Here is a 27213-nt window from a genome sequence, read left to right as displayed (position 1 = left end):
ACACACATTGTCCCCAGAGACACCCGTTTGTATGAGTGAGGTAGAAATGGATAGACAGCTGCGGCTTATGTGATGTGGACCGTGTGTGGTTTTATTCTCCAGTTCAGAAGACCAAGCTGCGGGGGCCAGGTGCAGCCATCAGGAGCCCAGTGTGGGGAGGCCTCTTTGGGGTAAAGTATTGTGAAGCTCAGCCTGTTCCCTCTGGAGCGCTGGAGGTAAAGAGGGGGCTTCCTGTATGCAAGCCTGGAAATGTTATTCAACTGTGCTCTCCATCTTCATCAGGGAGACAGTTAAAAAGCTAGCCCCAACAACAGGCCCCTGTCCTGTATGTTAGAAGTGTGTGCATGTCTGTATGGCCACACACATATACACGTACAGTCAGGAAATGAGACCTACGCTTTATAATCTCTAATATGAAATAGCTTTAGAGGATTACCCCCCTTTCACAAAATAAAATAAAAAATAAATATTGACTCGATTACTTGTATGGTTAACCTGCAGCAGCACAGAATGTGCACACTTCATCGTACACTGTTAGCAAAACATTTCTGAAGGAGTATTGTGTAAACAGAAACCAGTAAATGTTCCATAATCAGAACCCCGAATCTTGGTGATCAAGATTTCTAAGTAATGTTGTAAACATTTTCACAGTGACACACAGTATAGTATTCTTGCGTATTATGTTAATTGATCTGAAATTATCAAAACATTACGTTCATATATGATTTTTCATTGTCAGAGAAAGGTGTAAAGATTCAGTTACATGAATTAAAAACTATTATCGATGCTATGTTGTAACCAGAAGCAGTTTTTGACACAGGACTAACAGCAATGTCAACATGATTAGGTGGCCTGCTGCAGCACTTACACATCATAATGGACTCTCTAATTATCTCTATTGTTTTCTCAGAAGTGTTCCTTTTACATTTTAATGAAGCCCCACTCTAAAGGACACTGACAAAATGGAGATTTATATTCTCCCTTTGTTGGATATGTTTGATAGTCTAGAAAGTGTCAGGGTTGAGTGAAGCAAGCAGGACCCAAATGCAGATTTCACAGATAATACCTTTATTTCAAGGCCAAAATGTCAAAGACAGAACTCTTCCCAGTGAACACAGTCCAACAACAACAAGGAACTCACAAAGACTAACAGAAAACACAGAACCTAAATGCACACAGGACTAATCAAACAAACACGAGACAGGTGAGGAGGGAGGAGAAAACACAGGGGCACCAGGTGAACACAATCGGGTAATCAGGAAGGAGGGAAAACAGACAGAAAGCAACAGGCAAGACAGGGGGTGAACACTTTTCAAAATAAAACAGGAAACCAAAGACAGAAAAAGACAAGACAAAACACAACACAGACAGATCGTGACAGAAAGTACTGTGTAAACCATTCATGATATGCAAGAAAATCCCAAATGCACCAAAATATGGATCCAAATTCTAGTTTAGCTGTATTTATTTTGAGCATTTGTTTTAAAGGAATTAAGGCAACACAACACAGGAATCATTCAGTGTTAAGTAGAGCTAAATTGGTTATTTGATTGGTCAATTAGCTGATTATTCTAATCATCATTTAATCAATTAAGTAATTTATCAAGCGATCACTTATCTGGTTTCAACCTCCGAAATACAGTATCAGGTTTTTAAACAGTTTTTTAGTGGATGTCTGACAAAACTTTAGATTGAGTTCTGTGATACACATCTTTACTATTTCCATTTTACCACATCAATATTGCCTAAACTCTCATATTGTTTGCACTTAACCACCCCTCCCGACTAGTACTAATGGATGTATGAAGTAAATGCTCTCAACATATTTTTGATCTAGGTCTGCATGAAAGTCAATAGCAACCAAATGCAACAGCCACACATTTGCACAAAAAGTCCCTGGAGTGGAAATGCAGAGGGGGGGTCGCTGCTGTCTGTGATTACATGCCTAAAAGCCATCGATCCAATTCATTCAGCATGCGGGAACGCACACACGCATTGAAATACACAGACATAAAAAAGTCTGGGCTATTCAATTGTTATTACCATGACAACACAAGGACTGAGTGACCCTCAGCGATGAATTGTGGGGTAGATTTTGTTCGCTGCGAGTCAGGAAAAGAACTCTGCTTACTCATCTAACCACAGCACTCCCTCTCTCTTTCTCCTTGATGTCTCCTTCTCCTATTACTGTTACACTGAAAATGTGTGTGGTCTGTAAATCAGAGAGAAGTGTGTGTTGTGGACAGATCATCAATAAGTGCTCTGGTTCTCTGAGTGAAAACGCAGACAGATTACTGAAGAGCTCAAAGCTGAGCCAACCCATTGCATGGATCTCTCTCTCCTTATATGACACCGACAACACTTACATATTAACCACGAGCATATCATTCAACACATGTATCTGGTAACTGGTGTGCATCTGTGCATCTGTGTGCATGTCATATGTTGCATGCATTAATCAGGCATCACTCACAATGTCACAGCCAATCAGTTTTATCACCAGAGCGTCCATAAATCTCTCTTCATTTATTAACCTCTCTCTCGCCCCTCTTCTGTGACCCGTCGCTGTCCCTGCAGAGTGATCAGTTTATGTCTGAAAGGAAATGCTGAATCAAAGGGATGCAGTGAAACTCATTGTGTCCTGATTGATTATCAACCTTACTATGTACTGGTTAACCGGTGAAATGGGGCAATCCAAAGCAAGGCCTTGAGGCTAAATTTGGTACTCGACAAATACTCTCTTTTGGTTTTGAAATGGCCCCAGAGAAACAAAGATGCATTGTTTGGTGTAATGTAATTAAATGGGATAAACTTCACAAAAACGTTCTAAAATGTATACTATTATAATTGAATCTCTATTGTAATCTCCAATACTTCAAACTAAGTGACTCTTCTGGCAGTACAAGACATATGTTACATAACTGCAGCAGCTTTATTAAAACCTTCTATTAATCAATCTACATTATGGTTTATGTGGTTCACAACGAGAACAACTCACACTCCCTCTTGAGGAAATGTAATATTGAGATGATGAGGTTACTTAGTCTCTGTAATTTAATTTACTTTGAATGACTGAATATTAAACTTAGGCAGGGAGTGTGGGCTACCGCTACAGCCGCTCAGAAACTCATCAAGACACTCAACATTGATATCAAATATTAAAACACCAATTGATGAGCCAATACCATCCACTAAAATCAGAAGGCTGGCCAAAGATATTTTAGAATCAAAGGTTCACTCTTCAACTTAAATAAATACTTGATCATTGAGGGGTAAATGCCTATTTCCTCTCATGCAGACAGTTATATGAGGAGATTGAAACTACTAAAGAGAATATTTTTTTCATTTAACTTTGCAAGAAAGCAAATAAGCATATATATCCCAAAATGTGGAGTTTTCTTTTCTTTTCAGTGTTAAGATTAGTTTTTATCCAGACAGTTTCTATCTGTCTTTACTTGCCAGTTGCCACCATCCTTCCATATATTGTTGACTCTATATTGAGTATTTAAAAGACTGCCGATATTGACCATTAACCTTTCTTTCTAGTGAGCAAGTCTGAAGGACACCTGCATGGCTGGTCATTAATGAATTAACGATACACAAAACGAATAGCAACAATCGGCAAAAGCTGTGGAAATAGGAATCTAAATTGGTCATTTAAAAAGAATATCAATATGTTTCTTTTTATTACAAGTATAATTGCCTCTCCATATTATTATCGTGAAATAGAGAGAAAGTGAAAAAAGCAATATAAAGATGCTTAGCCAGTGGTCTTTCTGAGAGACCATGCAGTGTGGTGTCAGAGTTCAGTCCCTGTGGACAGATATACTGAACAACACAATGATTCATGCATTCATGTCTGATGCACGCCCCCCCACACACACACTTTAGAGGGACATATGATGTGACCTGATCTGTATGACTCATGCGACACAGTTAATGTTCCTCTGTTAAAAATGAAATCAAGGTCTTAATAAGGTTATTTTGGAAAACAGTTACACAACTATTTTTATAACACACAAGATGCAAACTATTTTAAAAATAAATTAATAAAGCCAACACTAGCGTATAACCCAAGTGTGAACAAAAGTTTAACCTCCTTTCCTGTTGTCTTAACGATATGAACGACGCAATGATTTGTATACCTTGCTCATCCTGATGGCAAAATACAAGGAGAGATAAGCAATCTCTTTGTTTAGGTTACATCCTATTTCCTCCTTCTCACTCTCTCACTCCAACACACACACACACACACACACACACACACACACACACACACACACACACACACACACACACACACACACACACACACACACACACACCTAACTTTGTCAAACATCCCCACTTAAATCAAACCCAGACAGGAAATTGATATCAAACTGAACTATTGTGTGTGTGTGTGTGTGTGTGTGTGTGTGTGTGTGTGTGTGTGTGTGTGTGTGTGTGTGTGTGTGTGTCAAAAGCATCTCTCAGGGGAAATATGGGACCACAAGGCATATGGGGATACATCTCCATCCGGATTTATTCCCTTGAAGTTAAAAGCATACACCATACTTTCATATTTCCTAATGATGTGTTCATTACCTCTGTATTCTAAATGACTATAATTTGTCTTGTTTTAACTGAATCATGATTCACAATATGTAATAATTCAAATGATAAGAGCCATAGATGAAGAATGTTTTAGATATTATCCAGGCACTTCAGGAAGTGGGACAGATAGGGATGTTGGGAACTGCCCCAGGGGTACCAGCAGAGAGAAGAAAACAAGGACGATTACATTTATTTATTTTAAGGAGTCTCAAGTAGCATCCTGCGTGCATGTGTAGATTTCATACCTGCTTTGTTGGGTTTACATGGGTGCACATAAAGGAAGAAGCTTGATCCAATTAAGTTGCTCTAGAGCAGGGGTGACTTCATCCTGATTCCCTTTTCCCCACCCCCTCTCCAACACCCCTACCCCACTACCCCATTACAGCTATCCCAGTACCACTCATGGCAGCACGACAGCACGTCTTTGGACCAAATTAGCCGTCAGTGCAACCCCCCCTAATTCCCGACAGACAGTGGGGTAATTTAATCAGCCAGCTATAGCCTGCAGCAGAGCGCTATCATGCTTACACACACATATACACACAATAGTCTAGAATAATATTATACAACACCAGGAGAAGGTATCCATTATAAGTGTGGCAATGAAGAACCAAACAGTTAATTGACATTTTATTTAAAATGAAATATTATATGTAAGTGATTTTTGTTTGTATTTCCACAACTGTGATGAGGGAAAAGGGCAACAAAATAAACGTTATCCTCACTTCTTTGGATAATCTCTAACACAGCATATGATTTCTTCAAACATCAATAAACTAATTTAAATACAATGAATTAAAACAGTTTAAACGTGGTCTAACAATATTGTGAAGATTGATCAGAGACACTGTTTTATTTTTTCACATTTCATTACTCTTGTAACTTACTTACTGTTTGGCCAATATCATACTGAGCTTTATTGTAACAGACTTTTTTAAATGGATTAAACTGAACGAAGCCTAATCCTAGTGAGGACCGGATAAATTAGCCAGATCACTTTAAAAATAACTGGATTACATAGATCCCCCCTGACTCAAGACACCCCTGCCCCTTTTTCTAAATCTGTACGTATATACACACACAAAAAAACACTCACTGTCAGGAAGGTTAGATTATGGGAAAATAAGATGAGAGAAAAAGAGCAAGAATGAAAAAGCTTTGCATTAGAGCTGTAAGAAAATTCTGAGAGAACAGAGGATAGCCAACATGTCAGATCACATTAATTACTTGAACGTATGCGTTTGTTTGTGTTTGTTTTGTCTTCCTGTTTTCTGAATGTGTGGTCTGACTTCCAAGATGTGTGTTTGTGTGTGTGTGTGTGTGTGTGTGTGTGTGTGTGTGTGTGTGTGTGTGTGTGTGTGTGTGTGTGTGTGTGTGTAAAGACCTCACTTATTAATTCACTTCTGTCAAGGAAAATTGGTTAATGATAGCATCATTGCTAGTATTATTATTTAATATACAAAGGCAAACACACAAACACATGCGCACACACACACACACACACACACGCACACGCATACACGCTCACACAAAGTGATTGGTGTTAACAGTGTAACTAACTCAGTGACACAGTGAACAAAAGCCGAGCTGTCACTCCAGAGGCTTAACAATCACATTTGAATATTCATCAGCAGAGAGCAACAGAAGGTGAGTTTCGCTTTGCAAAGATCATGTTGATGCTGTATAGTCAGCTCCACCACCCCATGTATACCCATCAAAACACAACACACAGGCAAATAACAGCTTTAGGAGATCATTAAGCAGAAGTAGGTATCATTTACAAAATGTAGTACACTGCCCATTCATTTTGTCCTAACTTCTCAATGATACACTTTTATTTTTGGCAATATCACAACTGCCAGTGCAAACCAATTGGATCATGTGCAATAATGACATTTATTTATTTGCAATAATTAACAGTACACCAACAGGGGGGTTCAGATGATCCTGATGAGATGAACCCTTGAGAGAACGAATTGGCTGGAAAGCTTCAAAGCTTCATAAGGTTTCATCTCGTCATGACTAGTTTATATTAGCTGTGGATGTTGTTTTTGAAGATGTTTTTTTTTGTGCTGTTTTTCCTCTGCCTTTTAATTGCACTCCTGGTGTATAATAATAACAATAACGTATAGATCTTTGTATTTATCTTTGTATGTAAGGTTGAAGGATCATTTATTGTCATTTTGCAACTCAGGGTTGCACCATGAAATGCAATTGTGTGTAGAATCTACATTTAGCAGTATCAGTGAATGTACAGTTTGACAGTATCCAGTAGTGCTACAAAAAATGACCAGACGGTGGTAGTAAACGACCATTTGATAAGCCTAACCACAGCAAATGAAGGGCTTGTCATGGAGTCTCATGCAGGGCGTGTCACTTACTTCTCATACATGCAATGTCTTCTTAGAGCCCGCCTCTAACTACATCTGATTGGCTGTTCTTTCTTCCTGTTAGCGAACTTTCACTCTGATTGGGTAATGTCCTTATCCGTCAGCTATGACAGACGCCACAGTGCTAGCTATTTGGAAAATGAAACTGGTTCGTGTTTGACTTCGAGACGCAGCAAACAGAAAAACGAAAACAAGACAGGTATTAGATTAAACAAAAAAATCCCCCTGGAGTTGACTCTTTTAACTTGGCGCAGCGGAGGAGGAAGAACCCATCGGTAAGGGAGGCATAGCCTACATTTATTATTTTTGGGAGGGAGCCAGGCCTGTGCTGTCAAACCACGACAACAACAACACCTGAATCTCCTGTGTTAGCTTCTTTCTTGTCTGTGTTGCTGCTTATTATATCCAGGATAAAACTGCCACTAAACATCAGCTATTTCTGTCACCTTTTGTTGGTTTAGCCCTGTGCCTCATTATATGTTGCCTTTTAATATTAATATGGCTTTTACAGTCCCTTCCTAGAGTCTGTTATGGTCCTGGATAAGACTGACAAGAACGTATTTTTTTTTTACAGCTGGTAATGTTGAGTAAACACCCTCACTGGACAGGACGTACTGTACTGCAATGGAGGTAAGATAATCTCTGTATTGGATAATAACCACAAAATAGCTCTGTTTTGAGACCGTATATGTAGGTAAGACGTGCACCCATAAACCACATCTCAAGTATTAATTGCATAACTAAGGATAGTCCCTGATTTGTTATGTAGTAACTCTCAGATTTAAATTCAGTCATTGCACTTTAAGATTCTGTTTTCACAGTTTCATAACATAATTGTTTTCTTGAGAAATATTTAGTCTCTAGGTCATTTTCGTTGTACTTGAATACTTCCTTCCAATGTTATGTCATCATTATATCAAATATGTGGTTTGTACACCAAGCCCTTTTATCATTGTCTTCAGTCAACACAGTATTAATCTGCAGAGTCTCTTTGGGAACTCCTGGTGCTATTATAGCTTTTAGATGTAGCTGTCACAGCTTTAAGTAAAGGATCTTGAGGCAGAGACCCTTGTCAGTTTAGTTTTGGTTTTCACTCCAACTGGCGAAGGCAAATGAAACATAGTTGCTATACACACTACTGATTTAATTTGTCACTAAATAATTACAGGACCATATCTTATAAACACACTTTACTATACTTTTGTGGCACATTTTCAAATGTTTTATCTCTCTTAAATTGTAGTCATGTGTGGAGATAGTTCAGTAGTCTGGGGTATGCATTTGTGAAGAAACTGCCCTTTAACCAGACTTTTACAGTTTATGAATACAGCTCTGAGTTTCTTATCCTGAGCTTTAAAATATCAGGCAAAACAAATATTGTAAAGGATTAATAATCAATAATGACTAAATTAATCCAAAATCAAGTCTAATGTTTATAGTAAGGCCTCAATGGAGGCTTTGGTCTGTTTAACACATTTTCCATAATAGGGTGAAAGTGTCAAAATTAGTTGATTATTAACCAAGATATGATGTGTAAACCTTTGCTATTGTAAATCTCTTTTATCTCATCTCCTCCTTGTTTACGACTTCCCCTTCCCTTCCCCTCCTCTCTCCCTCCCGTTCTCTGTGCTCCAGTCTGTAGCGGGGGGCTCAGCTACCTGGTGAGACTGAAGCTGTTGTCACTATGGCACACTTTGACACCGAGTACCAGCGCCTGGAGGCGTCGTACAGCGACTCTCCACCCGGAGAGGAGAACCTGCTGATGCATGTGCCTGAAGGAGCCAAATGTATGACATGCACAAACAAATTACAAACAAATCATGAACTTTTCAGACACATAAACACACCCTCCTCTTTTACACTCATTGATGCCTCAAAACAACCCCATTACTAATGTGTGATGATTCTTTTTGCAGCACATTGGCATCATATAGAAAACCTGGACCTGTTTTTCCAGAGAATATCCTTTTACAAGGCTATGGCATGTGTTCCTACTGTATTAAGACTGTATTACGCTACTTTGATCTTGCACAGTTAATATCTTTGATCATAAATAGGATTGCTTATCTCAGATACATGTGCGATGTTCCTTAACCTCCGCTACGTCTATAATCTGCACCAGAAGAATGGATTCACCTGTATGCTGTTGGGAGAGGTCTTTGAGCTAGTGTATGTATCCTACCCTCCAGAACTTATGTTTCTGTTTGTCTGTAAGAGGTTTGTTTATGGCAGTGCCCTTTTCTCTCTCCCCCCCTCTCTCCCTCCATGCAGTCAGTTGCTGTTTGTGATTGGCTTCACAGTGTTCCTAGCTAACTGTGTGGACTATGACATACTCTTTGCCAACAAGTTCGTAAATCACACTGATTCATCTAAAGTCACTTTGCCTGATGCCTTCCTCCCTGTGGATGTCTGCAGTGCACGGTGAGTGTGACGCTGCATTTCGATAATAATCCTTTTTCTTTGCAAATCAGCTGCAAATGTAATTTCGATGGGATTGTGTATCTGAGTGTGAAACAGAACAATCCACACAAATGTATACACTGGCTTTCTTAGTATGTGCCTGTGGTGTACATTATCACATGGAACTGGTTTTTGCCTGAATATTCCTTAATTGGTAATACCCCAGGATGAAAAATCAAGGTGTGACGTGTTATGTATGATTTAAAAATTGCAGAATTAAGAGGCAACCCCAAAAATGTTGCTCAATATCAATGCCCTTTTTCATGCTGTACTTCTTTTCATAACTATAGCAGTGTTTATCTTTGTGAAAAGCAGTGTTTATCTTTGTCAGAAAATCCGAATGCAGCTAAATACATATGTACATTTTTTAATTGAAGTAAATATTTTCTTCCGCAGTATCCGAGACAATGCATTTGTGATTTTTGTGCTGACAATCTCTGGAGTGTTTTGGCTACACCGCCTGCTCAAATTCCTCTACAACGTCTGTTGTTACTGGGAGATCCGATCCTTCTACATCAACGCACTCAAAATGACCATGGTGAGATATAAATCATGTCAGGAAGTTATTTTTTAGAAATGCCTTAAAAATGTGCTTGTGTACTTTAGTAAGTTACTTCTTATCACATAGAAAAAGAAAGTAACCTTCACTTTGTTTTCTTTTCAGTCAGAACTCCCTTATGCAACATGGCAGGAGGTTCAGGCCAGGATAGTGGAGATCCAGAAGGAGCACCAGATCTGCATCCATAAAAAAGAACTAACGGAGCTTGACATCTACCACCGCATCCTCCGCTTTAAAAACTACATGGTAGGAACATATGTGATGAAATGTTAAAAACATAGTTTAGTTGCTGCCATGCTACTTTTAATCATAAAAAAACCCAAACCAAAACTTTCTTCCTTTACTTCTCTAGGTTGCCATGGTGAATAAATCACTCCTTCCTGTGCGATTTCGACTTCCTGGTCTTGGGGAGTCTGTGTTCTACACCCGCGGTCTCAAATACAACTTTGAGCTCATCTTCTTCTGGGGGCCAGGTACGTCCATGTTGAATGTGATGTGTGTGAATGTGGCTGTGTTTCTATGGTGTCATATTCAGGTGAAATGACCATTTGCATGCTTCCACTCATATATTTGCCTATTAGTCAAGATTTAGAATTACAAAGGATTCATCTTTTACCTCCCTTTATTTTTTGTCTGCAGGTTCTCTGTTTGAGAATGAGTGGAGCCTGAAACCAGAGTACAAGAGAGGAGGGAACAGGCTTGAGCTGGCAGACAGGCTGGCATCCCGTATCCTGTGGATTGGGATTGCCAATCTGCTGCTGTGTCCTGTCATTCTGGTGTGGCAGATTCTCTACGCCTTCTTTAGCTACACAGAGGTAACATGCGTACACACAAACTTCATACATTTTCCTTTGTCATTTAGTGTTCTAAACTGAAGTTTTTTGTGTTTGTGCCTAGGTTATAAAACGAGAGCCTGGTTCTCTGGGAGCGAGATGCTGGTCTCTGTATGGTCGATGTTACCTGCGGCACTTTAATGAGTTGGACCATGAGCTCATGTCCCGCCTCAGCAAAGGCTACAAAGTCAGTCCACTAACTAACCCCCTGATGCTCTTTTACACTGAAACCTAGTTTTATAACTCTTATTTTGTTTCTTTTAGGCTGCATCCAAGTATATGAACTGTTTCCTCTCACCGCTGCTGACGGTGGTTGCTAAAAATGTGGCGTTTTTTGCCGGGTCTCTTCTGGCTGTCCTCATTGCACTGACTATCTATGACGAGGACGTCCTGGCAGTAGAGCATGTTCTCTCATCCATCACGCTTCTTGGAGTGTGTATCACAGTCTGCAGGTAGAGGAGCTTATTTAACTAAAGCATTTTCTAATTACACAAATAAATCATTAAATGATTAGCAATCCAACGCCCAAGAGGCTTATTCCTATCTTGGCTTAATGTGTAAATACAGTAGGTGGTGAAGAATGTAGTTTAGCCTGAAGCAGTGTATCTGTGATCTAGATCATTATAATGGATCTATAGATTATAACATTTGTCATTACACAGCTAATATGGAAAGGCAAACAAATATAAGACACAAATCTTAATTTATGTAGGATGTTAGGGCTGAGCCAATCTTAATTGCCCTTTTTAAAGCTACCAGGATTTGTAATCCCTTTAATGCTCTTCGGCAGATTATTCTGAGGTACAAGGATGAGTTTAAGAGGGTTTCCTTCCTTAAGTAGCTCTTGACTATTTGAAGTCTGTTAATAGCTATAAATTGAAATGCTTAGATATGATGGACATTTTTTATGAATTGAACTCTGAGGAATAAGGCAGTTCTATTAATATAACTTTATATTCAATCATCCAAGGCATTTACAGTAATAACCCATTAGAAAGGTAACAGGTAGATTCTGAACAGTTTTAATTAACTTGTGATATATCCTCACTAACAGGGTTTTCAGATTTACTTATCAAGCACATTTGATTTTGAACCTCTTGAGTTATAAGATGTAGTTATTTGCCACCACTTCTGTCTTTCTCTGTCTCTTCAGATCATTTATCCCAGATAAGCACATGGTGTTTTGTCCTGAGCAGCTGTTGAGGGTTATCCTGGCTCATATCCACTACATGCCTGACCACTGGCAGGGCAATGCACATAGATATGAGACTCGAGACCAGTTCTCCCAGCTCTTCCAGTACAAAGCAGTGAGTATGAAATCTGAACTGGGAATATAGATCAAGACTCAGAATAATTAAAAGGGCAATCACTTCTCTCTCTAAATAAATAATGATGTTGATCCATACTTTTCTAGAGATTTAGAATATTATTTTCTCTTAATTTCCAAGCTTTACCCCCATTCCCTTATTTGCTTTAATACCTCAGAGAGACTTGTAAAACCAAAGATGTATTTACAGTATGCTGCTGGCTTTTAAGACGATTCACAAGGAATAGTGCCCTGCTGAGAAGCACCTTGTTTATTAAGGGAGGGGTTTACACTCCACTCCAAGATTGTCCCAGCATCTGTTCTGTTAATATTTAATCCTAAAGTAACAAGAATCTTTCTAGATTTCAATCGCAATGATTATGCCTTTTTAAATACCATGTTTCAACTTCAGCTTTGCCTTTTTTTACAACTGTACTTTGTAAACCAAATGTACAGGGTCAGCCTTTTCTCTGTTATCTTTCAGGTGTTTATTCTGGAGGAGCTGATAAGTCCAGTGGTGACTCCCATAATCCTGATCTTCTCTCTGAGGAGGAAGTCTCTGGAGATCATTGATTTCTTCAGGAACTTCACTGTGGAGGTGATTGGGGTAGGAGACACTTGCTCCTTCGCCCAGATGGACATCAGGCAGCATGGACACCCTGCGGTAAGGGACTGCAACATGAGGGGCTGTAGGGGGGTACTAAATAGCTTAATTCATAACATTCAACACACCTTATTAACAGGGCGGTCTAGCAGCAATCTTTGAGCACCACTAGTACATTTCAATTCCCCAAATAAATTGTTTTGACAGCACTTAAAAATGTATGGTAAATTAGTTTAGTTGTTAAAAAAAAAAAGCATATAATGTATTTGCATTCACATGGGGCTCGGTGTTCATCAAGACATAGTCCTTTCATTTTATGTCGACAAAAGGGACAAAGTAAGTTCATTAAAGAAAGTTTAAATAATGAAACGATACAGCCGCAAATGCAGCCAAACAGACATACACAGATGAAGAAGACACACTTTAAAATACTTATCTATAGACTTTGTGACATTAGATTAAAAGACGAGTGAATAAAAGGGTCTATGTGAACACCTGTGTGTTGATTGTCTCTCCTCCTGTAGTGGATGTCTGAGGGGAAGACAGAGGCGTCTATCTACCAGCAGGCAGAGGACGGGAAGACAGAGCTGTCTCTGATGCACTTTGCCATCACCAACCCTCAGTGGCAGCCTTCTCAGGAGACCACACACTTCATCAGCCAGCTGAAAGAGAAAGTTCACAGAGAAGCCACAGGAGGTCCTTCAGATACACATCCACTGTCTGAGTCTGAGGTACAGAGATAAACCAACATTCATGCTCGAGTATCAGTGGTCATAAGTTAGATGTTATCAAAGCGTCAGAAGTAAATACTGATTTACTGTCTTCTCTCTCTTGCAGCCGAGGAGCCTTATTGCAAACGTCTTGCTGGGTCCGTCTACACTGAACTCCGTTCATTTCAGCGCAGACGGCTCTTTGACCAATCATGCAGCAGCTGGCTTGGGCAATGGGGCATCTGCCTTACGCTCCCTTTCCCCGATCAGCAGCAGTCTTCAACTGAGGGGAAGCTTGAGTGCAGCTCACAGGCCTTCTGGCCACACTTCAACCACCAGCAAAGCAATGGCCGGCTCTGGGTAGGAACATTTCCTTTTGAATTATGCCTAACTTTTTCAAGCTAAATATTTTTACATTTAAGTTAAAGTTAACTGTGACAACAACAGGGCTTGGGAAAAAGAAACAGTGATATTTTGGTGAAATGATATAGACTGAGATTTCAAAAATAATCAGATGAATATAACGACAAATAGTTGACTAAAATAAGGTTAAATTCCCAGCGCTTTAGCAATCTATAACTGTACTTACAACAGGATGGTTGGGATTAAAGATAAATACAAATGACAAGGACATTTTACATGGGACTTAGAATACATAAAAAAGCGGAGAAGTGTAAGTTCATTTATATCAGTTTTTCTCTGTTATTTTCCTCGTCTTTATTTCCCTAGTGTTTCCAATGTAGGATCTCATTTTCTTCAAACTTCTGTATTCTTTTTCTGTAGAACGGATGCCTGGACTGTGAGCTCCGGCAGCAGTGCATGGGAGGGTCAGGTCACCAGTCTGGTCCTCTCAGAGTACGCCTCCACTGAGATGAGCATCCATGCACTTTACATGCATGAGGTAATTGTGTGTGAGCAGGTGTGAGAATAGAATAGACAGAGGATATCTTTGCTGATTTGTTTCAAGTCTTGTGTTCACTGAATATCCATGGGGATATTGGTAGTTAAATAAAAATGGAATAAAACAATATATATAATGATGAACAGGGCACTAATGCTATCTTTTTTTATCTCCCTTTAGTTTCACAAGCAGCAGTCCCGTGGCGAGCTGTCCCGCCACACATGGCACAGGCAGGAAAGTGACGAAAGCAGTGACAGCATCCCCGATGAAGTGAGGAGCGAACCCAACCCTCACTCCAGACACTTACTTCGCTCACACACTTTCCCCACCACAGTTCCCAGTCCATGTGCCATTCCCACGTCAGCTTCAGCCATCGTCAGTACCACCCGGGGCCAGGAGGGGGCTGCATCGTCACACAAGAGCAGCAGCCAACGGCCGTTTAGTGGGTCTACAGCAGGTACTCTCCATGTTTCACATCATGTGCATTTGAATTATATAGTTTTTAGCATTACCAGTCTTTATTATTATTGCTGTCATGACTACTGTTTATTAAAAAAAAGTCTTCGAGCAAAGGTGTATGATCGTCCCCAACAAACTCTTCTAAAGTCTCTGTAACTCATGCCATAGTAAGAATACTATATAATATTGTTGCATAATGTTGTCACAAGATTTCGGCACTCCTTGTAACGCCATTATCTTTACATACTAAAAACAAGTTGACTGAACAAATACATCTACAGGAACATGAACATTTTCCTCAAGTGTAAAGTTGAGTTTCTCACTTTGAATATTTACCTAATGTCTTTTTATTTCATGTCACACTGACTTACTATAGAAACGATAGCATTGCATGTGTTTTAAGAAATGAGAACAGTTTACTGCAAAGTAGCTGCAAGTGTAAATGTTCTTTCATCATGGATTAATCCTTCTTATATTTTCTCAAATAATCCTTTTGTCAATAAAATGTCAGAAAATAGTGAAAATGTCCTGTGTAATTTTCCAGAGCCGAAGGTGACATCTACAAACTGTATGTTTTGTACAATAAAGCTATTATTGAGTATATTATCATGTATTTAAAAGAAACTTCACATTTTCACACTGAAGAAGCATGAACCCAGCAAATGTTTGGCATCAAAATAGGTATAGCCAATACATTTTCTATTGATTGACGAATTGTTGCATCTTTACTGTACAGGTGCTATATCAATCAAGGTAATTACTGGCACTTCCTAAACTCATCTGTCTTTTGTTTTTTCTGTTTTTACAGACTCTTTTAGTGCAGGGGGGAGAGTACTGAGGTCAGCCCGTGGTGTGCCCATGGGAGGGTGGGCAGAGGAGGGTCAGGCAGCGCCCCGACACCCTGATACACTACCAGAAGAGGGCTTAGAGGACGATATGCCTCCTCACATACACAAGGTGAATTGATTATGTGTGTGATTGGAATGGTGGTGTTATTTTTCCTGTGTGTGCTAACAAGTAGATTTGTTTTTTTTGTTCTCATTCTCTCACTTTAGGTTACATAAACAAGCTATGTGGATGAGTATCAGCGACAAATCCTTCATAGATGTCCATATAACCATTCCTCGTCTTCAAACAAACCTTTTCACCAGGATTAACCCTCTGATCTGACACAGGTGAAGATGGATATGTGTCAGTCCAGTGTACCATGATGATCTCTACAAACTTTATGAGTGAAATCATCTGGACAAGTTACAATGATAAACCATTCAAAGATACTTTAAGACTTACCACGTGCAAACAGGGTGAATATCTGATTGTGTGTATCAGAAGAGGAACTACAGGATCAAGTTATTTATAATAGCCATCAATGCCATCAGATTATGCTTTGCTCTCTTATAATGTCAAAATATAATTAAAGTGCATGTGGTGCTTAGATGATGTTAACAAAAAACACTTAATTTCCTGTATTATTCTGCTACTATTGCTGTAGAAAAATAGGTTAAAACTGGCTCACAATGTGATCACAATAATCTTAATTGTGCTATCTGTATTGTTTCCCCCTTTTGCAATGAATATGTTCAGAAAGATGCTTCTAACACAATGACTTTCATTGTTTGTATCTTACTGTATTAGTGTACCAGAAGTTGGAGGCTCTGTATCCTACCCTGTGCTCTGTACTTCAGCTCACATTCTGCCTCTTCACAAAACACATGAAGGCCTCAAATAGTATAAAAATTCCATGCCACGTTTTAAATACCATTTTACTCCTTACCTTTTATTTATTTCTGCATGTATTGCGTAACAAAATGTGTATTTTTTAAATGTTCAGAGTCTGGCTCAGTTTGCACATATAAATTCTTGTTTAAAAGATAATTGTACAGTGTAGCCTGGTATTTTGCAGAACGCACACATGGACTGTGTAAATACTTTAAATGTTAGGATATTTCACAGGAATCATTTAGAATGTAAAATTAATCAAATGTACACAATGAAAAGGCCAACATTGTGTGTGTAACCAGTCATGCTGTATGTAAGCACATTTTAATCAGATTCAACCTAGTTTTTTTTTTTTCCAGGATTTATTAATTTCACCCTGCGAAATGGCGCAGCAAACAGAGAAGGCTGTTTTAAGCGTGTAATATTAACGTATGTGCCATACAAAAAAAACCTCGAGCACAAGTGCATGACCATCAGCTACACATTGTTCTAAAGAGTTGCAACTCATCCCAAAATAACATTACTTTCCCATGACCATCTCCACATCCAGCTTAATCACAGCATGACTTTCCCATGTTCTGCTGTCATTAAACCACAATTTCTTTTAGCAAAGAAGTATGCACTTTAATTATCTGTTAATACAGAGGGTGTCACCTTACTGGGGTTATTCGTTGTGTATCTTTCTTATACATATTTTTAAATAGTTTATTTATAAAAGGGATGTGCCATGATGATTGCCTGTTGTGAATAGGATAAGTTTACTGTTGTGCACTTGGATAGGAATTTAAAAAAGCCTTGTCACATTGTTATCACTATTATTATGGTTAATGGTGCAGTGCTTCACTTTCAAGATAAAAGTGAGTATGGTTTAGAGGTTTTGTTGTTTGTTTTATAAATCCTGTAAAATATCATTTGTACAGATGTAAATTAATTCATTAAAGAAAAAAAGCAATGTTTTTTGTGTTGACTTTGTGTGTTGACGCTAGGGTGCCGTTGAAGGTGAGTCAGTAGGATGAGTTAGCATAGCCTAAATGAGCATACGGCTAACTAGTTTACTACTAGGTAGCTGCTTTCAAAGCTCTATCTTTATCGACACAGAAAGAACGGTAACGTTGTATGTTGTTGTAAGTGTAACGGTAATGTAACAAATGTCAAGCGAAGTTAATAAAATCTTTCCTGTTTTATGTTTATTATGCGTCACGTATGACATGCCAGCAGAGCCCGGATAGCTCAGTCGGTAGAGCATCAGACTTTTAATCTGAGGGTCTAGGGTTCAAGTCCCTATTCGGGCGGATGTTCTTTTCGCTTTCGTCTCAGCTAAAAATGTTTCCATGAAGTCAAAATGCATTGGTATATTACTTTGTTTGATTACATATGAAGCAATACTAAACGTTTAGACTACCAGCTTTTAACCCTTCTCTGTCTCTGGTAGTTAGGTAAGTTAGGCTACTCTTACCTACCACGCTCCCCTGGTTATAACAATTTGGTGAAAACGTATTTTTCATACCATTCACCTAGGGCATGGCACAATCTGCTGAAATTTACCAAAGTAAATTGGAGAAATATTTTTCCCCAAACGATAGACTATCCTCTCACCTCTACCTTCTCCAGCCGTTTACGTTTCAATGTTGACGTTTTATCAACCATAAAACTGCCATGCTAAAAATATTACACAAACTATTATTATATCATATGTTCTGTTTGTTGGAATAAAATGTTTGTTTGAGTCAGGAATTCATTATACACAGCGGTTGCCATGGGACACACCTGTTTACCGCTGGCATTGACCTGCATAACAACATCTATGCTGAGAAACAGAAGAGGGAGTGAGACTTTCAAAACCTGACTGTAGGCCAGGCAACGTTACCCAATGGGGTTGTCACTCTTAATGTAAATAAAGATAACCTGCACAATGCACATAAAACACAAGATTTAACTTCTCATAGTTACATTAACTTAATAAATCATGGTCATTATTACCCTGTTTTGTAAAGCATACATAAAGCATATGTAACGGTTAACCAAATTTAACCGTTACGTTAGACAGTCCACAAGAAAGTGAGCGAAGGTAAGTTTTTTGTTTGCCTTTCCTGATTGGCTTCAAGGGCCGTCAGTCTGAGATTGGTGAACTGACACAGCCGTTTCATTGGTCAACGGGTCTCTCGTTTTTGAACGATGTAATACTTGCTGGAGCAGCAAAAATCCCATTGGCTGAAGACGTGAAACGTAAGGATATGATTGGTCTGTTCATTCTGGGAAACTCGTTAAGGGCGGAGTTGCAAAGACTTGGCGGCCATATTGAATATTATCTGTTGACAGTTGTGTCTCAAAGGAAGCTCAAAGATTTAGTTTTAGCCAACTTGTGCTAGAAGTGAAGGTCTAGTGTGCTTTTAAGTTGAATAAGGACTCATGTCCCACACTTCTAATGATTTTATCCAACCAAAGAAATGGATGACGATGAACGGCAGAGGAAACTAGAAACTGGAAGAGCCAAGGTTTGTTGCTCTTTTTTTTAACGCACGCTAATACTGAATGCTAGCAGTTGACGCTAGCCAACTCTTTTGTCATAGCGTTGGTCCACTGCACACATTACACCCACTTTCACATAATCGTACGTTTTGTGTGTTTTCATACATTTCATTTGTCCGTTTAACTACTGGTGCTCGTAACTTTATCAGGTTGCCGCGCATTTCCCGCGGATTGATCATTAGCGAGTTTGCACAAGGCTAACGACAACAATAACACTTATGGAGTAACTTAACGGTGATCGCCTGATGATTTGAAGCACTTCTTTACACTTTGGGTTCAGCATAGACCGAAATGTACACGTATTTAGAAATAATATAGACTATTGTTTTCTTACCTCTGAAAAAAACGTTGTTAAAATGTTACATTGATTTGAGCTGTCTCAAGACACAGAGCAGGTGCATCCCATGGTTTCTTTATTAGTTGTGCACATTTTAGATTGACTTTTTTTTTTACCTATTGCCCGTTTGGATAAAATATGATTTTTACAAAAACACATTTCAACAGCGAACATACCATTAGAGAAAAACATTTATAAAACATTTATTATTTGTATAAAGTTGTGAAACTTACAAAATACTTGAAAATTACAAGAATTTGGTAGTAATATTTTTTCTTTTATGGCTTCTTTTGAACTAGTCTAAAAATGCTACTGTGGTGTTGTCAAAATAGAAAAAGCAAATAGCTGCGTTCACCTCAATAGAAGGCCATATTAGTTCTGGGTCAATAATACAGAATGGTCTATCCTGTATTAACAACTGAACTAGGTCAATTGTTGTCTAAAATATATAATTAGAAATAGGTCACCGGTCTGAGTTGCCATTCGAAGTGTATTTCTTAGATGTGGTAGTTCAAACTCAGCTCATAGTATAAATCATTCAAAAATATGCGGGTGGCACATTAACATGATGCAAAATACTTTCTTAACTGAACAACTGATATTCTCTATGACAGAAAGCCTCCGACATGCCTAGAAGCCAGTCGGTAAGTATTGAAACTGGTGACTGGCAAAGACATTAGACTTTGTCATGGTATTGTGGGTTTGTGGGTATATTTCTTTGCGATCTTGGTCTTCTTGCTTTTTGTTCTTTTGGGCAACCAGGACTTTCTTCAGTTTTTCTGGACCATGATATGATTGCTCTAAGCTTTTGAGAATCAATCCCACTCTTCAATCAATGACTTGCACCACAGATGATCCAACTGTGAAGGAAATTTGTTTTTGCATTATTAATTGAATGTAGTCACGGACCTTGCACACACTGCCATGCTGGTTGCAGGCCATCAGGTGGTGCAGTGAGCCCATGAGATTTGACAAGGTTCAACATGTTGCACTTTCTTCTCACATCAATGGTGTTGCTATGGTAATGCACTGCTGGCAGTTGCCTTTACTGTATTTGGCGCATCACAAAGTGCAGTTTTTTTTGCCACACTAAAAGCATGGCAAGTATGTATACAGTCAAACACAACAAAATATAATCCTGTGAGGTGTCTTGGTGTTGTCATTGTTTAGAACACAATAGTAGCTTTCATCAGTCCAATAACATCAGATGTTGCCACAACAAGCTCCACCCAGCCGGTTAGTCAGACTCTCGGTAATGTGGAAGCGGCCTTGGGCAAAACACCGCTCATCTGGCTAATATGTTTCTCTGAGATGTGATGTGTGTGTTGTGGAAGGCGGAGGCGGTGATGGAAGGACAAAAAGGGTGAGGTTTTCAGTGACGATGATGTGAGGTCAAAAGGAAATTTTAAGAAAGGTTGAGGAAATTATTGTTTTGTCTTAAGAGACAAAATGGGAAGATGATATGGCGATGGTTGCATGGCACTAAAAAGAGTTCAGAGCAAATATACAATGTCATTTTATAACCAGGCATGTAGCATGTGATCAGAATGAACATTGGTGCACATGCATTCACAATGTTGTTACATTCATGTGTCTCATTGCACAAAGCAACAAGTACCTCTCCCAGTGCCATACAGTCTCAAATTAAATTGAGCATGCTCACGCTCTGAAGATGCCTGCCTCACACAGAGCTCTGTCTCCTCCTCTCCATGTGAATGCATCTCCCAGTCTCCACCCTTTTTCCTTAGACTGAACACATGCCATCCTCTTCCCAGAGTTTGTGGATGTCTCTGCACTGTACGTGGGATGTGGCAGGGAGTTTTAGGATGAAGGGTTTGGCACAATGTGCTGCTGCTGCTTACAGACTGCAAGATCTACATCTGGACAGGGGAGCTGACCAACTGCCTGATGAGGAACAGCTGACAGGTCTGACCACCAGCAAGGAAGGCAGTTGATGAGTGACTGTCAGATATTTATGGAGGGATTCATGAGGGTCTCTGTCACAATGTGGACTGCTGTAATCTGATTTAAGCTGCTTAAAGAAGAGAGACCGGCAGAGAGAGAGGAAAAAGAGAGACAAAACGATTAAAAAGAGGAGTTGCACAGAGAGATGGCCTGAGGTGCATTTGTACCAAATCATTCCCCCTGGATTTTGAAGCTAAATATTGTGACTTGATTGGTTATGATTTTTTTCACTGTGAATGAACTTCTCAGGATCGCATTTTTGATTGTTTTTGTGTTTGTATTCCCTTTGTGATTTCAAAGAGGATGTTGTAATGCTTTTAAAGAAGCATCTCTTTACCAGTTTCCCTTTTTCTGATTTTGGCTTTCTGACATGCTGAGGAATTCTTACATGGATAATGTACTTTTCTATCTTTGCAGCCTTGTGCTGGTTCTGGTCTGCTGAGAGACTGTCCAATGTGTGTCACTAAATTCTGCACTTCTCTTGGGTTTATAAAGCTCTGAAGATTTGGCAATATTTAGCATCGTCACCTCAGTCTAAACTTGGATACTTCGTCAGCCTATTTTGGGTGTGAGTTTGGGATTTCTTCTTGCTTCCGTGGGCACTGTCTTTTTTTTTTTGGTGCACAAGTCTGACTCATCAAAAATAAGGGCTGCCCATCTACTTTCTTCCTACAGTGAGGACAATCACCAACTTGTATTTATTACTCACTTTGTGTTATAGTTTCAGAATGATACCTTGATAACTTTTTCAACTGTGGAGCTAAATCTGGACTCCAGTTCTCTGTCACCGTTGACCCCTGAGCATCACCATGCTGATAGTGTGGTGGTGCTCAGTGGTCCTGACCTATGTGTCCGTCTACCTCTCGCTGTCCTTCCTGCGCAGCTTGCTTGCTACCGACAGAAGCGGGCGAAAGGCAACAGTGCGGGGACGTCGAAAAAGACGCAGAAGAGGAAGGGCCAGACTGTCTCGCAGAATGACGGAGCGACGCAAGGCCGACCCGTAGACGCAGCGCTTTCCTCAGCCAATGACACGGAGCTGAACAAGAAGACCAACCATGAGGTAGCCCACTGATCGCAGAGAGATTAGAAGTCATTCATCATTAGTAGAGTTACAGAGGAGACTTAAGACATGATTTGTGTAGAATGAATGACTACTGGTTGAAGTAAAACAGCTGGACATTTTCATCACAACAATTTAACGGGTCACAGTACTTGACCTGGAGTATTTGTCTGAATGTGTTAGCTCACTGTCTGCTTAAACAAGTGGTTTGTGCCCCCTGCTCTGTAAACATACATTAGAGAAATGGGTCACTAACCATTACGTTGCCTGTAGGGCATGTTGTCATAGCAACCTGGCCAGGATTAACTGTGGCATTATTTACTGCCTTTTTTTTTTAAAGGGAAAGTTTTTAGAGTACACATGAACTGCACTGATGTTTTCTTCACAAAATTATTGGTCACAGTGGAACAAAATAAGCCTTGATTCGATACAATTTTAATCTTTTAGGAACCCCAGAAGCCGGAGAAATCAAAGGTTCAGAAGGATCAGCCCCCCGCCCTGGAGCAAAGCCCGTCCCCTGTGGAAGATATTGAAGAAGAGGAGCTGGTAGCACTCACCGGCAAAGAGCAGCTCAAGGTATACTCAGTCAATGATAAAACACTAACGGCGAGTTTATTGATCTCCTTGTGCATGTTAAAGCATCTGACTACCTTCATGTCTTTTTAAGTAGTCCCTTTTATTTTTATTTGGCTGTTGCTTTAAATACTCAGCTGGGCTTAAGTAGGATTTAATATGACAAGGAAAAAAGGAGCAGGGTTTAATGTCATGAATGAACACTGTTATAATCCCAGGTTCTGAATTCACACATTGGAAACTGAGCTTTGAAGCTATTCTATAAATCAATGTTTCTGTTTGCATGCTGTGTTGCAGTGTTATATCTGTTTGGTCATATGGAGTCATTTGTCTTCATGCTTTAGTGACCCATAAGAAAATGGGAGTCTAGTTTTGGTTTAGCAGTGTGTATGATTTAAGAGGGTTTGTGTAGTTGTTTTCTGTGTCATCACGAAGCCATGGGGAACTGTAACTGTCTGCTTTTATGCATGGCTGCACTGATCTGAAGATACAGCTCTGTGTGTCTACATTTTGTCCACGTGGAGAGCAATGGGTTTAAACCGGGTTTTTTCAAGTAGTGGAAAGGTTGTAAAAATAATATTCAAAGTCGTGGTACCTGAATTCAAGGCATCAAATTGTCTTGACTATAGTCTCACATCGTGTTCTAAAGTCTGAAAATTAGCTGTTTTTATTTCTATAGGCAAATTTATATTCTATCTATTTTAGATTTTTTTGCAACAAAGAAAATGGTCTTATTTCATATGTATTATTGCGCACATAAAGTATATCTGCCCTTGTTAAAACCTTACCCACAATTTTTTTTGGAATCCACTTGCAGCAGCTACAGGAGGCCGTGGAGAGGCGTAATGAAATAATTGCCAGGCTCAGCTCCAACCTGCAGGAGGCGCTCGCCAGCAGAGACCAGGTTCAGCTGGAGGCGCAGTCGCTAGCTGGACAGATCCAGGGGCTGCAGAGACAGCTCCAGCAGGTAAGTGCCACTCAAAGCTACATCTGCAGCATCTCTCCACCTACAAACATCCTCTTCACTAGTCACATGCACAGCAACTGAACCTGCATACTCTCTGGATTGTCTTTCCCACAGACCAGTGTAGAGTTTCTGCGCATCAAAAGCCAGTCGGGGGCTGAAGTCCTCAACACCCGACAACCGCATGGCCGTTGCTCCCAAGATGCAGACCTCAATCACAAGGAGGCACCATCAGGGAGTGCAGCTCCTGAGACAATATCGTGTGTTGAAGGCTTCAGCACTGAGACTGACACTGCTCTGGAAAAACTGAGGGTGGAGTTGGAAGAAGAACGGAAGAACAGCCAACGCATATATGCAGAACTAGCATTGGAGATGGAGAAACACCAACATGTGCTTTCTTTACTGGAGAAGGAGAAGAAAAGCAGGGAAGAGGAACAAAAGGAAAAGGAGGAACAGCTGCAAGACCTCCAAATGCAGTTTAGCTTAGTCCAAACCCAGTGCCTTGAGATGCAGCAGTACAAGGAGGAGAAGGAGAAGCTGAACAGAGAGGTGCTGGAGCTGAGGAAAAGGCTTCAGGAGGAAGCCGATGCAGAGAGGAGACTCGGTGAGGAGGTGGCCAGCTCCGCTCTTCGCCTCCAGAGACAGGAGGAGGAGATGCTGAGGCTCAAAGAGGAGCACAGAGAGGAGGTGGAGGGAGTCAGGCAGCTGCTGGAGGAGAGGGAGAAGGAACTGAAGTTCAGAGAGGAGGAGGTCCTGGGACTCAAGGCTTCTAAGAATCGGCAGAACAAAGCCAAAGCTGGTTTTAGTTTTGATGAAAAGGTTCATCTAGACGAAGCTGACCTGGAAACAGGACCTGTTGAGAACAGCATGAATGTATCTGTGGATATTCTGATGGAGCGCTACATGTCCTCACATCGTCCTGCACACTCTCAATCTTCAATGGCCGGTGACAGCTTGGAGCGCTGCGGTCAGCTGGACATCTCTGCAGACTACAGGTTAGAGAACTGCTTCATGTTTTCTCCGTGTGTTTGGATTCATAGTAATAATCACTTCAATGACAAAAACCAATGCCTTATTCCAAAGCGACTTACAATGACCAACTACAGGGACATTCTCCCTGGAGTAACTGAGGGCTATGTGCCTTACTCAAGGACACACTAGTAGTGGTGTTCCAGGCGGTGTTTGAACTAGCAACCTTCCGATCATCAGCCCACCTCACTATCCATCAGATCAGACAAAAAAAAAAAAGAATTATTATTTTATTTTTTATGAGATCCATTTGTAGCGGAGGATATTTAATTGTGGCGGCCCGCCAGAAATAAATCAATGTATGGGAAACACTGCAAGTATTACAGTACTCTAAGTGGGATATCAAATACATCTTGTTTATAGGCTCCTTTAATCACCTAATGTGTCTTTGTACTTCTCAGTTTTGAGCTGAACAGTGAAGTGTTGGGAGATGAGCCTCTGTTGTCCATCTCAAACCGTTTCCTCGAAGAAGACGACAACCGTCATAACACCTCAACCCCACATTGTTCTCCTGGCATCCCTCTCCCTGATAATTCCAACCCTCAGTCTCCATCTCAGTGGTTTTACGACTCCACGCCCGACGAGCTGGAGACGAGTAAACTGTCCGAGCAGCAGTTTGAGCAGACTGACCTGGAGAAGGAGCTGCTGAATCAGCAGTGTGGGGAGCTCCGTGACGAGCTGCTTCTCAAGGACCGGGACTTGAATGTGTTGAGGGAGGAAGTCATCAACACTGCTGAAGAGCTGGAGGAGGCCAGGAGCAGGTAATGCAGTTTAAAAGGCCATGTGGGTAATTGTTTTATCCCTATACATTCCTTTGTAATAAAGTTCACACACTTAACGTTTGCTTGTTTCAACTTTTATCCCAATTAAACTTTTCAGGGAAATAAAAAATGTAAAGGGGATAAAAAGAACACGTGTGTCCAAGTAAAGCCACTGCTTTCCACAAGCTTGACTTTTATTATGAATGTTATCTTAAAGTCTACGTTAAAGCGTTTGGATAAAAGTCAATTTAATAATAAAAAAAATATGAAAGGAATATCAGAAAATGGACTGAAAGTAGTTCTGCCATTTGAATTAACTTTATTTAAATCTTTGTATTCTCAGGTGGGGCCAGGTAACAGAAGAGCTCAGGCAGGCTCTCTGGGATCTAGAAGAGGAGAAGGAGAAGAAGAGGCTCGCAGAGGAGGAGATGAACTTGAAAGCTCACGAACAAGACAACCTGAAAAACAAACTCAGTGCCTTAATGGAAGAAAGAGAAAAAGAAAAAGCAGTATTGTTGACGGGAAAAGAAGCTGCTGAAACCTCCCTGCTGCTTCCTGCTATAACTCCATCAGAAGAGGAAGATGAGCTGGTTGGGGAGCTGAAGAATAAGCAGGCTGCTCTCCCGTCTCATCAGAAGCAGCAGGATCTGCTGTTGTTGTCTCAGCAGGAGACAAAGCAGCCGGCAATCTCTGCCGAACAAATCTTAGAGCTCAGAGACGACAAGCCGCTGCAGACTCTGCAGGTACACCGAGTGATAAGTGTTTTTTTGGTAACGGCTTAATAGGAAGATAAACATGTTATTCACTGCATGCAGCTTTTTTTCATTCATTACTCGTCTCCATTTAGATGGCTAGAAATATCACCATTCAACAGCAGTAATCGTTTTTTTTTATCAAGGCTTCAAAGCGTTGATGTCAGGGTGTCCGCGGGGTCTTAAACAGTATTAAAAGTTGATAAATCAATTTAGAGAAAAATAAGGCTATTCAAAAGTATTAAACGAATAGTATGAGTATATGAACCATGTTTATTAATACGTTAGACATGAGCTGCATTCTGATTGGTCAGTTGCTCCAGCTGTAGAGCGAGGTGTTTTAGTTCAACCTCTTTGAGGCCCAATTCACTCTGCAGAGTCTCCAGTTGGCCAACCGTGGCGTCAAACCTAAAACACATAACATTACTTATTAGTGAANTGGACTCCTCACAGCAGTGAACTTCAGCTCAGGTACAAAGACTCTTTTTTTCATCAGGGTGTCCGCGGGGTCTTAAAAAGTATTAAAAGTTGATAAATCAATTTAGCGAAAAATAAGGCTATTCAAAAGTATTAAACGAATAGTATGAGTATATGAACCATGTTTATTAACAGGGTGTCCGCGGGGTCTTAAAAAGTATTAAAAGTTGATAAATCAATTTAGCGAAAATTAAGGCTTTTAAAAAGTATTAAAAAGTATTAAACGGCA

General features: G+C 40.0%; 2 protein-coding genes and 1 non-coding gene across 5 annotated transcripts in view; all 3 read left to right on the top strand.

The window, feature by feature from the left end:
• The first annotated feature begins 7103 nt into the window (after positions 1-7103).
• Positions 7104-17493, top strand: atg9a (ATG9 autophagy related 9 homolog A (S. cerevisiae)). The gene is made up of 20 exons (XM_010786486.1): positions 7104-7261; positions 7561-7616; positions 8622-8773; positions 8903-8946; positions 9091-9155; positions 9258-9407; positions 9843-9984; positions 10111-10251; positions 10358-10478; positions 10645-10820; positions 10903-11025; positions 11103-11290; positions 11992-12145; positions 12629-12808; positions 13273-13479; positions 13586-13818; positions 14242-14359; positions 14540-14816; positions 15627-15775; positions 15874-17493. The coding sequence occupies exons 3-20, from the start codon at positions 8671-8673 to the stop codon at positions 15880-15882; spliced, it is 2580 nt and encodes an 859-aa protein (XP_010784788.1). The 5' UTR covers positions 7104-7261; positions 7561-7616; positions 8622-8670; the 3' UTR covers positions 15883-17493.
• Positions 17494-17756: 263 nt separating this feature from the next.
• Positions 17757-17829, top strand: trnak-uuu (transfer RNA lysine (anticodon UUU)). The gene has a single exon. It is a non-coding gene; the product is annotated as a tRNA-Lys (tRNA).
• A 1014-nt stretch (positions 17830-18843) lies between these two features.
• The window catches only part of LOC104958711 (A-kinase anchor protein 9-like), a 42434-nt gene continuing 34064 nt past the window's right edge, over positions 18844-27213 (top strand). For 2 of the 3 annotated variants that reach the window (XM_010786483.1, XM_010786482.1), the window contains exons 1-8: positions 18844-19032; positions 20018-20047; positions 22252-22428; positions 22876-23004; positions 23819-23968; positions 24083-24960; positions 25396-25755; positions 26099-26498. In XM_010786483.1, the coding sequence (XP_010784785.1) occupies positions 18985-19032; positions 20018-20047; positions 22252-22428; positions 22876-23004; positions 23819-23968; positions 24083-24960; positions 25396-25755; positions 26099-26498 (2172 nt within the window). In that variant the 5' untranslated portion in view covers positions 18844-18984. The remainder of the gene's footprint in view (positions 19033-20017; positions 20048-22251; positions 22429-22875; positions 23005-23818; positions 23969-24082; positions 24961-25395; positions 25756-26098; positions 26499-27213) is intronic. The other variant, XM_010786484.1, reaches the window with a different exon arrangement.

This window comes from Notothenia coriiceps, unplaced genomic scaffold (genome assembly GCF_000735185.1).
Source record: "Notothenia coriiceps isolate Sejong01 unplaced genomic scaffold, NC01 NC01_scaffold00029196, whole genome shotgun sequence".
Lineage (NCBI taxonomy): Eukaryota > Metazoa > Chordata > Actinopteri > Perciformes > Nototheniidae > Notothenia > Notothenia coriiceps.
The sequence above is the reverse complement of the archived record's forward strand: the minus strand, read 5'-3'. Positions and strand labels throughout refer to the sequence as shown.